The sequence below is a fragment of the Bactrocera neohumeralis genome, chromosome 5 (assembly GCF_024586455.1).
Source record: "Bactrocera neohumeralis isolate Rockhampton chromosome 5, APGP_CSIRO_Bneo_wtdbg2-racon-allhic-juicebox.fasta_v2, whole genome shotgun sequence".
Taxonomy (NCBI): Eukaryota; Metazoa; Arthropoda; class Insecta; order Diptera; family Tephritidae; genus Bactrocera; species Bactrocera neohumeralis.
The window spans coordinates 51,058,656-51,074,277 of record NC_065922.1 but is presented as its reverse complement, the minus strand read 5'-3'; the positions used below and the strand labels follow the sequence as shown (position 1 = coordinate 51,074,277).

Genomic DNA, 15,622 nt, shown 5'->3' with positions numbered 1-15,622 from the left:
CCCATTTTGACCAAATTTGAGTGTTTTATTTATTATACGTTTCCTTTTGGGTGTTCCAAACATCGTGGCAAACTCAATATATAGTATCTTGTCCAGTGTATAAGAAAGGGAAATAATTCTAATTTGAGGTTATAAATATTCATAGTAGGTATTTAATCTTATACAGTATACAAATTTTCTTGACATCGATGCCCAAACCTCTACTGTCTCATTCGCAAAAATTGAGTTGACGGCAGTGCTATGATCTCTATCACTTTTGCCAAATAACTGTTTACTTACTTAGAGAATATTGATCTTAAACTCCTCTACAAGGGTCATTATTTATGTTACTTATAGTTTTCTAGATGTCTATAAGAAGATAACAAAAAAAATTTAGAAAATCTGGCGAAAGCAAAGCAATTTCTATCAAAAAGAGAAATGACTTTGCTCAATATTAATTTTAACTTTCAAAGCGAAGAACCATCGGTTCAGCTGTGGGAATTTTGGCACAAATATTTGTAGCTGAACGAAACGTCATTTATTTAATAAACCTTACCTACTTATACTTGTACTTTTTCGAGCGTCACCTCTCATTGGCTGGAGACGAGTCTTGCAGGTCTCAAGTCTAATACGAACATCTAATGTATGGCCCGCAACTACACTCTCCGTTCAAAAAATCAGATTTTTATATCAAATAGTGAAAACAATTTAACAAAATATCCGTGCGAAAAAAGAAAAACGTGTGAAAGAAATATCATTTTATATGCAAATCTATCTATTCTTACAGTGAGAATTTGCACAATTATAACACTGTAAATTTTTATGGTATTATATTCATCATACAGCTTACGATAGCACTCCACCTCGTAAATCTCACACTTCTCACGTTCGAGTCCACAGCTCAGGCCATCAAATCTCGATCCAACTATATTTTAAAGATTCTTAAATTTAAGACCACAGTCTACTCTCTGACTTTAACTTCTGTTGCGGAGTGCTACTGTATTATAGTTACCGGTAAATTTTGGATATTATTATAGAATTTTGTTTTACGGATGGCTAATGGAGCCATCCAGATAACAGAAATCTTAAAAGAAAAGAAAAAGCACCCGGAAATTGTAATTAAATTCCCCGGGTAAATGATATTTCAAAAAAAATGTATTTTGCTAAGTTGGTAGGACTATCTTTAATTACTATTGTCAAATATGAGCGCGATCTGTCAAACAGTTTCTTTATAGAAGCTGTTTAAGTCGGTACACCTCAGTAGTGCGTTGTTATTTCTACAATGGATAAAAATATCAAATAAAGAATTTGTCTAAAATTTTGTATTTCAAACAAATTTCGTGTGTGGATTCTTTACGAATGTTGGAAAAGCCTTGCGGTGATTCAGTTTTACTGTGATTAAAATTTTAGTGGTTTAGCCTTCAAAGACGGTCGAGAGATCGTTGAAGACATGCCTCATTCTGGACGACCTTTTCCCTCTTCAACTGATGAAAATATTAAAAAAGTGAACGATATGGTGCTTGGAAATCGTCAAGCAAGTGTTAAAGAGATCTCAAGAGACCTCGCATTTCTCGCGAGTCCGTTGCAATGATTTTGGTGCATATTTTGGGGGTGGAACGCGTTCTTGCTCGACTCGTCCCGATAAAGAGGGTCTCTTTGATCGTGCGAATTAAGATCCCATATTAATGAAGGCATGGATTTATGTGTTTCCATATTCATGAAGACATGGATTTATGAGTTTGGCATGCAAACAAGTCAACAATCATCGGAACGGAGGGAAAAAATAAGTCGGAACCAAAAATACCAGGCTAAAGCCGCACAAAAATCAAGGTGATACTCAGTGTTTGTTTCGATATTCCTAGTTTCATAAATTTGTTCCGGAGGGACAGACAGTCAATAAGAAGTTTTATTTGGACGTATTAAGGCGTTTGGGTGAGAACGTCCATCGAAAATGACCGGAATCGTGGAAGTACAATTCAATTCACCATCGCATCGAGCCACGATTGTGACCGAATTGAAAGCCAAAAACGCAATGAATACTATCGATCAATCACCGTATTCACCAGATTTGGCTCCGTGTGATTTTTTCTTGGTCCCCAAATTGTCGCTCCGTGGAAACCATTTTCAGTCAATCGAAGAGATAAAACAAAAATTCGCTGAAGGAGCTAAAAGCCATCCCAAAAAACGAAAAATCGTTGACATAAGTGTATTACTTCTGTTGGGAATTACTTTGAAGGCGACCAAATACATATTGAAGAATAATTAAATATTTAGCATTTTATTTACAATTTCCGGGTACTTTTTTGTCAGAATTACTTTTTTAGTACAATTGAATTAATTTGTACGTTCGTCGTAAAATTACTAAATTTCTGTGCATTGACTCTGATTACTTTTTGAAGAAATCTAAAAGTTTTTTACGAAGTATTAATTCGATTCATTGGATTCAAAACGTCAAAATTATGGAATAATGGTTTGCTAGAGAGATTCCTACATTACGTGCGATTATCATTCTCAGGCTTGAGTGGACCGTATATAACAACCAGACACGAGAATAAAACAATAGAAGTTAAGGTCCAGCTTCGAGTGTATTTTGGACATAGAAAGCTTTGTTCATTTACAGTTATACGAATTGAAATCACAATATTATCTAACTTAAAGTCATTGGTATTCTACGTTGCGTGCCTGCGGCGATTAAATATAGAAAATGTACACATAGTATATACATATGTCTATGATATAGGCGCTCAACCCAAATTATTACAAAAACTTTAGTACAAACATACTTTATTGGGGGCCAAAGACAAAACAAGCGCGATGAGTCGACTATCTTTGAGGCGAGTGTAATTTTTGCATTCCTAACAAATATATATATATAAATATATATGTATATACTGTAAAGTTCATACAAACATACATGCATACGTGCATATGTCACTGAGCGCGAGCTTCCATTCAACGTAAGACCAGTTAAATGAGCGTAGCTGGTATTCAGTCGTTTAATGGCTTTTGAGAAGTAAACAAGTGACTTGAGCTTAAAGAAAGTATAATTCTATCTAAACCACATATTATTCAAGTTTGATATAAATTAGAGCAATTTTGAGACCATCCCAGTAATAAAATGGATTACAAAGTGAGTAAATATGAAAATATTTGTAGACACCATTCGTTTAGCATATTGATTTTATACCCAAATCTATTCGTTCACATTCCTTGCGATGCGTCATCAAATATTTCAACGCCTTCATTAGCCAACTCCCACTGTAGTGCCCGCCGCCCCATTTGACGCCTCCGCGGATGCACAGGCACTACGCGCCGCCATGAAAGGTTTCGGCACGGACGAGGAGGAAATCATCAACTTGCTCACTGCGCGCTCCAATGCACAACGCCAACAAATTAAGGCGCAATTCGAAACGGAATTCGGGCGTGACTTAGTCGATGACTTGAAGAGCGAATTGGGTGGTAAATTTGAAGATGTGATTGTGGCTTTAATGACACCGCCCGTGGAGTATTTATGCAAGCAGTTGCACGAAGCTATGGCCGGCATGGGCACCGATGAGGAGACACTCGTCGAAATACTATGTACCAAAACGAATGAGGAAATGCAGGAAATAGTCGGAGCTTATGAGGCAAAATATGATCGGCCGCTGGCAGAGCAAATGTGTAGTGAAACTTCGGGACATTTTCGTCGTCTGTTGACCTTAATTGTAACGGGCGTACGCGATCCCATTGGTACTGTTGATGCGGGAAAAGCGCACGAAGATGCTGAAGCTTTATATGCGGCTGGTGAGGCCAAACTCGGCACAGACGAAGAAGTATTCAATCGCATTATGTCGCACAGCAGTTTCGCGCAGTTGCGGCTCATCTTCGATCAATACAAAGAATTATCCGGACAGACTATTGAGCAAGCGATCAAGCATGAGATGGATGGCGCGTTGCATGATGCAATGATTGCTATTGGTAAGTGGAAGCATTTTGCTTGCATATTTCATTAATTATTCACAACTTTATTGCTAACTATGTATATGCAGTTTGTATGTACGTATAATAGGGTGGTCTTTAAATAAAGAAGTATAAATATGTTAATGTTATGAAAGGCAAGAGATTGAATATGAGTGCCGGTTACAATTGGCAGTGGTCAATCATTTCCGATAAGAGTAAGTATTCGAAATATTCTATGAAGACTCAAACGAGTCTAAAACGTAAACCTTTATAGTGATATTACAAACTGTCGGAAAACGTTTTTAAATAACGTGACTATGCACCGCCCTATTGTATTTACATGCATATTTATACATATATATGGGATATACATATATGTATCTCTTATTTTCTTGACTTCCGGTTTAATTTTATTAAATTTTTGCTTATGCAGTCGAATGTGTTCAGTCACCGGCCGCCTTTTTCGCCAATCGCCTCTACAAGGCAATGGATGGAGCCGGTACAAATGATGCTGCGCTCATACGTTTAATTGTGAGTCGTTCGGAAATCGATTTGGGTACTATTAAAGATGAATTCGAACGCATTTACGATCGTACCTTATACAGTGCTATTGTGGTAAGTGAACTGAACAAATCGATTACGACACCATTATACTTATCTAGTTTCAGAATATATAGATTCAGAAGCTTTAGATCACAAAGTGGATGCGTGTAAAATTTGTAGGTAGAAAAAATTACCCTTAAATTTTGAGTTTTTCTACACCCAGTATTTCCGCTGGGAAGATGCTAGCTGAGTTATATAGAGAATTATCAAACTTCTCTTAGTATATCCCTGTACCTACAACTATACCTGTCGGTATAGATAGGTAATATTGTCTTCCCCTACTAAACCTCTTCGCCATTCACTTATAGAGTATATTCTCACCGGGAAGTTCCTTTTGAAGTTCAACCTTGGGAGGATATATTCATATTATTCTACATAATAATTATTTCTTTATAAATAACAAACCTCAATTTGACTTTTGACTTTCCTTTGCCATTTCTTTCTCAGCATAAACGAAGCCAATTCATATTTTTCTCAAAGAAATCACGATGGCACACTCTTCTTTCTACACGCACACACTTCACTCATTCATTTACAATTGAAAACTACTGCCGCGACTTATTTTTCACTTAACGGCATATTGGCAGTAACACTAATCGAAAATTTTTCAAAAATATATAATTTTTCACCAATATGTATTTTACACAATATTCACAAATTTAGCGAATTGCAACAAACGCGACGCGAGTAAATGTTCGAAACTGACCAACGCCAAACTTTTAGCGCCGGAACTTTTAAAGGCGCAGGGTTACATTTTTTGCGTAAAAAATCTTAATAAATAATTTTTAAATAATATTTTTTTTATAAATAATGAAATTACTCTTAACCTTAGTAAGTATACAATATTTTAAATTATAATATTTTTAATTCAATATTAGAATTAATAATTGAATAATTTTTAATATGATAAGTTTTCGATAATGACAATGCACCCCACAACATCCACTTACATGAAAAAGTGCAACCCTGTGTTTCCGGCGCCATTTAATCAGTTCCGAATATACTTTCGCAGTGCTTGTGTTGCAATTGAAAAAAAAATCGTAAATATTGAGGAAAATAGTAAAAAATAATGGTTTTCAACATAAATATAGAAATTATATGTGCGCAAATAAGTGAAATCGATATGAATGCAGTGTTAAGCATTTGTTTATTTGCCAAGTGTTCAAGTGTACGAGTGTAGTGTATGGCTGCGAGCCTCCTTCGAAAGCGAGTGTGCAAAGGTTTGCCTGCCTTAACAAACGAAGGAAAGGAAGAAGACAGGTCCGCCATTGCAATAAACGCATTTAAAGCAAACCAGATTTTAATAATCACTAATATTCGTTAAGTGGCTCTAAATCAAAACTTATGCATCTGATTTGATGAATTACGAATTATATGAGACTGCTTTACCACATATAAGCAAAAATTCGATGGCTTTTTTGTGCTCGAAACTTTCTGCGACTCTTTCCCAAATTGTAAGGTAAATCTTTCAAGCTTCTGCGGAAGACATGCTCATGATTTCTGCTTTTGTATTTGGCTTAGCAAACTCAACAAATAGAAAAATAGAACTGTTGAAATTACTAAAATGCGGCTAACAATTTTAAATGATCTAAACAGCTGATTGAGAGCTTAATTTGATTTAATTGGCCATTTAACTCTTTTGTGTGAAATACAATGTCTTTTTTTGATAAAAAAAATGAAGTTATGGTTTTTAAAGGAAAAAATTTTAATTGCTTTGAAGTAGTTTTGAGATTAAGCAAATATGCACATACAAAAATCAGAAAAAATATAGTACATTTGTGTATAGTATTAGACTTAGCAAGTGAACTCAGTCTGGTATCGCAAAGGGTCTAACTGGTCTATGCGTGGCTTATTGGCCTACAAAATTAACCTAACCTAACCTATGTATGTATATCGTATTACCAAAAACAAAAAAAATGTTTCTATGAAAATGGCTCGATTTTAATAACACTTATGTATATTTGAAGATTATTGTTGAAGAAAAGTCATTAATTAAATACTGAAATGGTAAGTGTTTAAAGGATGAATTCTATTCACCTAAGTTCTTCCTAATTATTATTACATGCCTGAGCAGCTTATCTCGTTTACATAGACCAAAATTTGCTTCTCATTTCTTGTAGTATACTCTATAAAAGGATTTCTTGTAGTATACTCTATAAAAGGATGGCCTAGAAGCTTTAAGGGGAATAGCCTAAAAGCTTTATGTTTCAAGGTTTACACAACCAATGAAAAAAACAATTAGTTTAGTCCGAAAAGAGGATAGAGTCGTTGTTGCATTGAGATATTAGTAGCTTAGAGTAGCACTCATCCGAAACTAGTTACGTGTAATGGTCTGCCTTTTAAGCATAATTAGTTTTAGTAACAAAAATACATAAATATGTTTCCTTCCCTTTCGTTTTTTTCATATTTTTATTGTTGTGTTGTTTGATGAATGTACCGTCATATAGGAAGTAAGTATTCGAATTGCACAAATTATTAATTAACTGAATATTGACTTTTCTACATATGTATGTGAATTAACAAAAACCATTGTAACTAAACTATATTCAAGGAAATTATATATTTTAACCTCATTTAGATTTTTCCATACAAAATAAAATCGTTTTCAATACAAAAATTCAAAAATAAGTAAAGCATTAGAAATATACAGTTATGAATGCAATGCTTAACTCTTGAATGCATCAAATATTTATAAAATGTTGCTAACATACATATCTATACGAATATCTTTTTTCTCATTGTTTAACAAAATCATTAAATGTTTTTGTGAAAATATGTTTTGAATGTGCACATATTTATGTATTACATACTATTTCGAAATATTTACCATTAAAAATTTATTTTTTTATTAGGCGGAAACATCAGGTGACTACAAAAATGCATTGGCTGCGCTGTTGGGTGGAGCATAAGCTGCAATAATACTCTTCTAAATCAACCCAGAATATATATTTGAAATATTTAACAACATAATTAGTTGACATTAGAAACATCAAAGATTTTAACGTAGAACAATTTTATGTTGTCTTTAGCGCAATAAAGAAATTTTAGCGCTTGAAATGAAACAAGTTTCAAGCAAATAGACAAATATTTAAAATTTAATATATAATTTAAATATAATATTTATATATGTATGTATGTATATAGGAAATACCTTCAGGTGTTGCCAAAATGGTTATTAAAACAATTAAGGAAAAGCTAAGAGCGTGTAACCGAACATTTTACACTCTCGCAACTTGCAAGAACCAAAGCCAGAGAAATACCTTGAGGTGCAAAGCATCAACGAGAATACTGGAATTCCAGCTCATATAACTCATACACAGACCGACATATTCGACCATAACCAATCATATGGAGTAAAGTCAACCGGATGTTAAATGTTTGTTATATGGGGCTAGGTCAAGTTTTCGACCAATTTTAACTGTTTTAGGCACAAAGTGTAACAGTGCATCAGAAAAACATGTTCTGTCATTTTCATTGAGATATCTTAGTTATTGGCCGATATATGCGGTATAAAGTCAGCCGGATGTTCGAATTTCTTTATATCGGGTATATGGGGGCTAAAGGAAACATTGAATCAATTCAACCCATTTTTGACACACAGACATACAATTAACAGGAAGGGATTCTCTCTGAATTTCAATTATATATCTCACACTCCGGCCAAGATGTTTGGTAAAAAATCAATAATTTATTATCTTAAAATATTTATTTGGAAATTTGTTGACTGGTGTATTTGAATCTCCACGTAGAAAAGAGAAAAAATAAAAAGCTCAAAGAGTCGATTATCATTTCATATGCAATGCACTTTAACAACTATACATATGCATTTAATTGCTACACATACATACATACAAATACGAGTATAGTCGTCACACAATATTTTTAATACGCGGGAGCTTCCATTCACCGTGCGAGTAGTTAAGTGAAAGTAGCTGGTTTTTAGTCTGCTAATGAATTTTCAGAAGTAAACAAGAAACGAAAGAAGCATTTTATGTACATACATAAATACATATTTTACTGAAACGTCAGAATATTTTAATCGTTATAAAATTGCAATAATTTGAGCTAATCAAAGCAATTAAAAGTATTAAAATGGATTATACAGTAAGTAAATAAACTTAGAATGTGATGAATGGAATAACAAGGCATGTACATTACATGTAATTATTATTGCTTCAATTAGCCAACGCCCACAGTTGTTCCCGCAGCCCCTTTTGACGCCTCAGCAGATGCACAGGCGTTACGCGCCGCAATGAAAGGTTTCGGTACGGACGAGGACGAAATCATCAACATTCTTACCGCTCGTACAAATGCCCAGAGGCAACAAATCAAGGCACAATTCGAAACAGAGTTAGGCCGTGACTTAATCAAGGATTTGAAAAGTGAATTGGGTGGAAAATTTGAAGATGTTATTTTGGCTTTAATGACACCACCAGTTGAATATTTATGTAAGCAGTTGCATAATGCTATGGCTGGCATGGGCACCGATGAGGAGACGCTCGTCGAAATACTATGTACCAAAACGAATGAAGAAATGCATGAAATTGTTGCTGCTTATGAAGCAATATATGATCGCCCGCTGGCGGAACAGATGTGTAGTGAAACCTCTGGTTTTTTCCGTCGTTTGCTGACACTCATTGTCACAGGAGTACGCGATCCCGCAGGCACTGTTGACGCGATTAAAGCGCACGAAGATGCCGAGGCTTTATATGCGGCTGGGGAAGCCATGTTGGGCACAGATGAAGCCGTCTTCAATCGTATTATGTCGCACAGCAGTTTCGCACAATTGCGGCTCATCTTCGATGAATACAAAGAGCTCTCCGGACAGACTATTGAGCAAGCAATAAAGCATGAGATGAGTGGTGCGTTACATGATGCAATGATGGCGATTGGTAAGTGTGAAATTTCGCAAATAATCTAAACATATGACTCATTTACGTATTTTTTTAATTATGTTATAAATCATTATAACAATATACATTTGAATGCACTTATTTTATGCAGTTGAATGCGTTCAGTCACAAGCTGCCTTTTTCGCCAATCGACTTTACAATGCCATGAAAGGCATGGGAACAAATGATGACACTCTAATTCGAATAATTGTGAGTCGTTCCGAAATCGATTTGGCGAATATCAAAGATGAATTCGAACGCATTTATAATCGTACATTGTACAGTGCTGTTGTGGTAAGTAAACAAAAGCGGTGCAAACGATGATGAAACTTCTTTAATCGAATCAAACTCTTTTCAGTCGGAGACGTCTGGAGACTACAAAAAAGCCTTGACGGCACTCCTTGGCGGAGCTTAGAAGTCGATAACCTTACATTGCTATTGATATCACTGAATGGGTTTCAATTACTTTTCAAAAATGAACACATCTCATTTCCGTTTCCAAGCAAAATATCAGCTTTTACTGAAATAATCTGAAGTTTTTTAACATGTATCAATGTGAAATTTTGTTAAATTTGGTTTTGAGTCTCAAATATTAATTGAATAAAAAATGGAGCTACTTTTAAACTGGGTGGTTTTGTATCTTTATTTTGAAAATTGCTTATCATATTATTGTTAATTTTTAAACTCTTTACTTGAAATACAATTTATAAGCTTTCTTTTCCTTAATCGGTAGGTAGTTCTCAATTTCATTGGGTACGGTGAAAAATGGCGGTGGTACCTGAAAAACAATATAATTAGTATTTGTAGACATATTTTATATACATTTCTTTAAGCGCTAACATTTTTCAGCTCACTGTATGTAGCTTCACGCTTCGTATACTCCTTAAATATATAATTATTTTCGATCTCGTAATGAAATCGCGTATCGTGCATTTTGAGCAACACATTATCGACGCGTAGGAAATGTCTAAGTAATATGAAGAAACCCGACGGCATAACGCGCTGAAAAAAATATGAATTAATTTAGTTGCCTTCCAAACCAAACTAACAACTTACAATTTTCACTGAACATGACGAAATCCCATTGTCATGCAATTCGTCTTCGAACAAGGTGAGATCATGATAAAAGAGTATTTTCTCACGTTGCATCAGTTTGAATTTATTCAATGACATATCGGAATTTTCTACACGAAATTTTTCATTTAAGGTACCTTGGTAGTCGGTAGTAAAAGTCCAATCAAATGGTTTGAATTTTTCTTCCATATGACAATCAGGTCTGCTCTCCTTCCATTCTTGAGCACAGGCAACTTGCAGTGGCTGTTTTCCATTTTCAACCAAGCGTAATGAGTCCATCGGAAGGAATTCTAAAAGTGCGCCATCTTTGTGTTTTAGTGACAACTTATTTTTGTGGAACACCATATCGGGCAGGTGTGGCAGTTCAAGTGCATAGCGATAAGTACATAACTCACAGCAGTCATCTTCATGTTGTGTGCAATTGTCATCTTGACCCTTTTTGCAGATACTTTTAAGTATATGTGATTTGAGGTAGCTTATGTGCCAATTCTGAAAGTCAATTGTCTCGCTGTCAACTGGTAAGCGGGGTACCAATTCGTCCTATGGACACAAAATATTAGTAACAGTATATGGTCCACTTCTGCATAGGCACTTACCTCCATCATACTTATAATTTAATACGGATACTTTATACAATTTATGCGTTTTTGTGGTTTATAATTTGTTATTTCTGCACATGAATTATATTTTCGCCAAAGAAAGGCAGTTCATATATGTAATTTACAAATTTTGTTTTTATGCTATTTTATTTTGCGTTGACATTCGCTTGCAGTCGGCAAAGCCGCTTTTTCAGAATGTCCAGCGCTTACCAGTTGTTGTAGTTAGAAAGATTGTTCAATTTGTATTTTGAAAATAAATCCATAATTATTTAAAGTAACATTTTAGATTTTGATATGACATATAGTTCCTAAATGTATATATGTACATATATTTATATACATACATATGTATTTTTTTAATTATTTATTTTAACAAGTTCTGAACATATCAGAAACAGCTGACTAGGTGCAATCAATTGTGAATTTGTATACTTTGTTGTGATCGTGCTAATCATCACATTGCGCCATTGTGGTAATAAACATCACATTACAGCAAAAATAATTGATAAAATAAATGAAAATAAAATAATGGTATCAAAAACTATTGACATGGACTCGAGCGATTCCGATGATGGAGATGATGAACAAATGCGTCAGTTCATGGAAGCGGCGGACACCACTTTGTTAACTAATACTATGTTTCAGCAGACAGGAAAACAAAATACCTTGAAAGAGAACACTCCTGAAAAATCGGATCAAAGCGTTTTAGAACAAAAAGGTTACTTACATTACTTACTACTTAAATTAACATGTATGGGTATATTTTAAAGACTTTTGCAACTGTAGGGCCAAAGTCAAACCGCTATTTGCTAGAAGATCACTTGGAAGCTAATTTAGACTTCATTGCGACAGAGTCAACACAGAAGTTTCTCGGAAAGAAGCTTTCCGAGCTAATTGCGAAAAATTTTGAATTTTGTAATATTGGCACTCTGTCAAAAGTTCAAAAAACGAGAAGAAACCGTGTTACACTGCTCGCAGGAGCAGATTGTTATGTCAACCCCTATGAAGACTTTGAATTCGAAACTCAAGGCCCAACACAGCGGCCTGCAATAAAAAGACGAAAAGTTGACAGTGAAGAAAAGGAACAGTCGCCAGAAGAACTCTTTAACTTGGCATCAGTAACTGCTGAAGACATCACCAGCGGAAAGCTAATTTACGGTTGGGCGTCGAAACCCGAACGAAAAGAAAAACATTTTCACTACAAAAGTGATAGCGTTGGTACTCTCCATTTCAAACCAGTTGGAAATGAGTTCACAAAGTTGCGTAGTAAAAATAAGTGGAATGAAACAAAGATAAAACAAAAAATAAATTTAAGATTAGCATAATTTTTATCTATCTTCTTTAATTAGGAGAAATAAACTTTAAAAGACTAATTACTAAACGCCTTAATATGTTGCTAATGGCTATTTACAAATCCATTGTGCTACCAGTATATCCAGTGTGCTGTACAGACATGTGTGACTGACCCTCGAGCATGCTTAGCACTCCAACGCCACTTTGTGCACTAACACCTCCTGAATTGGGAATGTCCTGCATACCGCTACTCAACACACCGACATTTGGATCATTAGATGCCGGCATTTCAAGTATATTAAGGAAATCGCCTTCTTGAAATTCCTCCTTTTGCATACTTTGACTCTCCTTCATTAGTTTATCATACTCTTGAAGTACACCATTGAATTCTGCAATTTCACTACGATTTCGTGCGACCAATTGATGTTTAAAATAGTTATGCACATTTGTTAACGACGCATTTGTTAAAGAATAGTACGCCTTTTCCAAGCTTTTCACTTCAACTTCATTTTCCATTTCAAGCTGTGGATTGTTGGCATGTACTTCGCGAATCCGTTGCATAAAGTTACGCATAAATTCCTGCGCTGCATCGGCGAATAACACTAAGGCCGATTCGGAAATATCTGTGAAACCACATACACGAAGTTGACCACAAACTGCCTTTCGTAAAGCAGCACGACATATTTTCGGGTTGATTTGAGGATATGACTGTGGTACACCGCGCGCAAAGTTGCTTTCAATTGGCGGTATAAACCATATTGGCTTAGCAAATTTATCATCATTGATAAAATCTGCAGCATTTTCAGGTGGGAAGTCAACCTCAGGTATCATTTGACAAGGATTTAGCAAGTAATTCGATGAGCCCTGTAAATGCAAATTAAAATCCATAATACAAGATATACATACATGTATGATATTACCGATTTGTTCGAATAGGTGTCAATAAGCGATTGCAACATTTCAGTTTGCTTCATAACTTCTATTGTTTGTGTCACCAAGGGATTTTTCACCTGTAGTTCGACACTAAAATCAAAACACAATATTTACATTAAGGATAAATGAAAGCAATGAGTTTTACCATTTGTTTGTGCTGGATGGCAGTTTCTCCTGCATTTCTTCGAGTTTTGTGCGTTTTGCTGCTACAGGCACCATTTTTTCGGTTTCATTTTCCTTCACCGATGTTTCTTTTAGTTTTCCCCAAAGTTGTCGCGGCATAATTAAATAAATTTTTGTTGTGTGTTTGACGGTCTTCCCCTTTCTGTAAAGATGCCGTTCACAATAGTTTCTTTCATAATTTGTTCATTACTCCGAATAATTTTTTAACAATTTTTAATATTTTTTTATGGGAATTATTATTTTTCGATTTTGTATTTAAGAACAACCATGTATGTTTTTTATACATATATACAACATTTTTGGGATTTAATCACTATCGGTTAATTTTTGATTATAAGCTTTCACATAAAATTATATATTCAGCCTTTTATACAAAACAATACAAAAATGAATACGTGGTTGCAGGCGTTCAATAAAAACCTTTGTAAATAATGGACACTACTGTGAACTTTTTAATTTTTTCCAAGTCGTGAATGACAGACCTTGTCCACTTTGTACTCCGTGACACAATAAAAATTAGTTTATAATAAAAAGTATTATAAATGTATAGAAATTAACATTAAAGTAAGAGGATAACTAATTTATTTGGAAGTAGTATAATAGTTTAGTTAAAATGGATGTGTCGGCATTGCATGCACCTGTGGACTTTAATAAGGTAAATAAAGTTCGTTGCAAGCGGTACTTTTATTTTACTTAAATATTTGTAGTCTTTGGAGGAAATGTCGCCGGAGGAAAGAATGCGTGCCGAACATCAATTGATGCATGAAAAGCACAAAGGACATGAGGCTATGCATTCAGAGATGGTGCTTATTCTTTTCATAACCCTAATTGTGGCACAGGTTATTTTGGTGGAATGGAAAAAACGTCACTACAAATCCTATTCGGTATTTTTTATATTTGCTATGCACTTAAGTATAGATGTGAAAAATATCCTTCAATCCATTATAGGCAGTTACACTGCTTGCCATGTGGATTATACCACTAGTGATATCGATCTGTTACAATTTCATACGATTTGTTATCATTTGGACATTGTTTTCACTGTTAACGGCATTTGTTATCAAAAAAGCAGTTAGCAAACCAATACAGCGCACCACTCCGAGGTAATACAATTCTGAACGTTGGCAGTTTGGCACTAAATACATTATTTTCAATTTTTGCAGATTAGTGTACAAATGGTTTTTACTAATATATCAGATTAGCTATTTTTTGGGTATTGGAGGCTATATTGTGATGATGGCTACATTTGTAGGCTTCAATTTTATATTTAATCAAGGTCCTAATGTTTGGATGGACGCAGGATTGATGCTTGTTTTCTACGGTCTCTATATTGGTGTACTAGGTCGCGACATATCGGAAATTTGTTCAGAGAAAATGGCGGTACACATAGGGGTAAACTCGTGAATTTTTAATTTATGTGTATAGAATTGATTACAATAATGTATATGTTTAGTAGAGGGCACAATAGACCCTAGGTCGCGGTGCATTACCTCATAACATTTATCTATCTATCTATCTATATGTTTAGTACTACACACCGCAAGGCATACCGACCCGCCACCTGGACAACAACGTTTGCGCAATTTGCGGGAATCAACTGCTGGTTGGCGTGAAGGAGGAGGGTATCTTTGAAAATACATATAAGTTGTCCTGCAATCACATATTTCATGAATTCTGCATTCGTGGCTGGTGCATTGTGGGTAAAAAACAGACCTGCCCTTACTGCAAGGAAAAGGTTGATCTGAAAAAGATGTTTTGCAATCCGTAAGTCAAATTTCGTATAAAACTAGTCAATTGTTGTTAATTTGTAATTTAATTACAGTTGGGAAAGACCGCATGTACTTTATGGACGTTTATTAGATTGGATTCGATGGCTGGTGGCTTGGCAACCACTTATTTTCTTCATTGTACAAGGCATTAATTGGGCATTGGGCTTAGAATAAAACTCTTCTAGTCATAACTTGAAACAAAGTAAATCACAGCAAAATAAATTAATTAATACAACATCAAAAACTCGTTACTGTATTGTAGTAATGACAGCTTGAAGTAGTAGCATCTAGTTCCGTCAGGTTCGTATTGTCATATAGTGCCAGAACCCTAATAACGAATTATATTGAGTGCTACGGT

At 34.9% G+C, this 15,622-nt stretch overlaps 6 protein-coding genes across 7 annotated transcripts; 4 read left to right on the top strand and 2 right to left on the bottom strand.

The window, feature by feature from the left end:
* Positions 1–2,950: 2,950 nt before the first annotated feature.
* Positions 2,951–7,606, top strand: LOC126760324 (annexin B10). 2 transcript variants are annotated; one of them, XM_050475890.1, is made up of 4 exons: positions 2,951–3,109; positions 3,228–3,936; positions 4,352–4,533; positions 6,969–7,434. In XM_050475890.1, exons 1-4 carry the CDS (start codon positions 3,098–3,100, stop codon positions 7,002–7,004), a joined length of 939 nt encoding a protein of 312 aa, XP_050331847.1. In that variant the 5' UTR covers positions 2,951–3,097; the 3' UTR covers positions 7,005–7,434. The 2 variants fall into 2 exon arrangements, with proteins under 2 accessions (XP_050331847.1, XP_050331846.1); XM_050475889.1 differs by having other exon boundaries at positions 2,952–3,109; positions 7,374–7,606.
* Positions 7,607–8,220: 614 nt separating this feature from the next.
* On the top strand, positions 8,221–10,037 carry LOC126760326 (annexin B10-like). Its single transcript, XM_050475892.1, has 4 exons — positions 8,221–8,625; positions 8,705–9,413; positions 9,526–9,707; positions 9,772–10,037. Exons 1-4 carry the CDS (start codon positions 8,614–8,616, stop codon positions 9,826–9,828), a joined length of 960 nt encoding a protein of 319 aa, XP_050331849.1. The 5' UTR covers positions 8,221–8,613; the 3' UTR covers positions 9,829–10,037.
* Positions 10,028–11,379, bottom strand: LOC126760328 (TIP41-like protein). Its single transcript, XM_050475893.1, has 4 exons — positions 11,084–11,379; positions 10,470–11,027; positions 10,254–10,415; positions 10,028–10,191 (listed from the first exon to the last, which is right to left on the bottom strand). The coding sequence occupies exons 1-4, from the start codon at positions 11,090–11,092 to the stop codon at positions 10,102–10,104; spliced, it is 819 nt and encodes a 272-aa protein (XP_050331850.1). The 5' UTR covers positions 11,093–11,379; the 3' UTR covers positions 10,028–10,101.
* Positions 11,380–11,478: 99 nt separating this feature from the next.
* Positions 11,479–12,467, top strand: LOC126760329 (uncharacterized). The gene is made up of 2 exons (XM_050475894.1): positions 11,479–11,804; positions 11,873–12,467. Exons 1-2 carry the CDS (start codon positions 11,615–11,617, stop codon positions 12,409–12,411), a joined length of 729 nt encoding a protein of 242 aa, XP_050331851.1. The 5' UTR covers positions 11,479–11,614; the 3' UTR covers positions 12,412–12,467.
* Positions 12,396–13,648, bottom strand: LOC126760323 (uncharacterized). The gene is made up of 3 exons (XM_050475888.1): positions 13,458–13,648; positions 13,300–13,402; positions 12,396–13,243 (listed from the first exon to the last, which is right to left on the bottom strand). The coding sequence occupies exons 1-3, from the start codon at positions 13,592–13,594 to the stop codon at positions 12,494–12,496; spliced, it is 990 nt and encodes a 329-aa protein (XP_050331845.1). The 5' UTR covers positions 13,595–13,648; the 3' UTR covers positions 12,396–12,493.
* A 302-nt stretch (positions 13,649–13,950) lies between these two features.
* On the top strand, positions 13,951–15,508 carry LOC126760325 (RING finger protein 121). Its single transcript, XM_050475891.1, has 6 exons — positions 13,951–14,150; positions 14,203–14,379; positions 14,444–14,598; positions 14,659–14,887; positions 15,024–15,259; positions 15,318–15,508. Exons 1-6 carry the CDS (start codon positions 14,109–14,111, stop codon positions 15,436–15,438), a joined length of 960 nt encoding a protein of 319 aa, XP_050331848.1. The 5' UTR covers positions 13,951–14,108; the 3' UTR covers positions 15,439–15,508.
* The last annotated feature ends 114 nt before the right edge of the window (positions 15,509–15,622 follow it).

Bases quoted from the DNA above. Each gene is read 5' to 3' on its own strand.
- LOC126760323 (XM_050475888.1), bottom strand. From the start codon at position 13,594: ATGCCGCGACAACTTTGGGGAAAACTAAAAGAAACATCGGTGAAGGAA. The intron at 13,403-13,457 runs GTAAAACTCATT...TTTTGATTTTAG, and splicing joins CCATCCAGCACAAACAAATG to TGTCGAACTACAGGTGAAAA. The intron at 13,244-13,299 runs GTAATATCATAC...TTGCATTTACAG, and splicing joins ACACCTATTCGAACAAATCG to GGCTCATCGAATTACTTGCT.
- LOC126760329 (XM_050475894.1), top strand. From the start codon at position 11,615: ATGGTATCAAAAACTATTGACATGGACTCGAGCGATTCCGATGATGGA. The intron at 11,805-11,872 runs GTTACTTACATT...TTGCAACTGTAG, and splicing joins AAGCGTTTTAGAACAAAAAG to GGCCAAAGTCAAACCGCTAT.
- LOC126760328 (XM_050475893.1), bottom strand. The intron at 10,416-10,469 runs GTAAGTTGTTAG...TATTTTTTTCAG, and splicing joins CGTCATGTTCAGTGAAAATT to CGCGTTATGCCGTCGGGTTT. The intron at 10,192-10,253 runs GTTAGCGCTTAA...ATTGTTTTTCAG, and splicing joins CATACAGTGAGCTGAAAAAT to GTACCACCGCCATTTTTCAC.
- LOC126760325 (XM_050475891.1), top strand. From the start codon at position 14,109: ATGGATGTGTCGGCATTGCATGCACCTGTGGACTTTAATAAG. The intron at 14,151-14,202 runs GTAAATAAAGTT...AAATATTTGTAG, and splicing joins CACCTGTGGACTTTAATAAG to TCTTTGGAGGAAATGTCGCC. The intron at 14,380-14,443 runs GTATTTTTTATA...AATCCATTATAG, and splicing joins GTCACTACAAATCCTATTCG to GCAGTTACACTGCTTGCCAT.
- LOC126760326 (XM_050475892.1), top strand. The intron at 9,414-9,525 runs GTAAGTGTGAAA...TATTTTATGCAG, and splicing joins TGATGCAATGATGGCGATTG to TTGAATGCGTTCAGTCACAA. The intron at 9,708-9,771 runs GTAAGTAAACAA...AACTCTTTTCAG, and splicing joins CATTGTACAGTGCTGTTGTG to TCGGAGACGTCTGGAGACTA.
- LOC126760324 (XM_050475889.1), top strand. The intron at 3,937-4,351 runs GTAAGTGGAAGC...TTGCTTATGCAG, and splicing joins TGATGCAATGATTGCTATTG to TCGAATGTGTTCAGTCACCG. The intron at 4,534-7,373 runs GTAAGTGAACTG...TTTTTTTATTAG, and splicing joins CCTTATACAGTGCTATTGTG to GCGGAAACATCAGGTGACTA.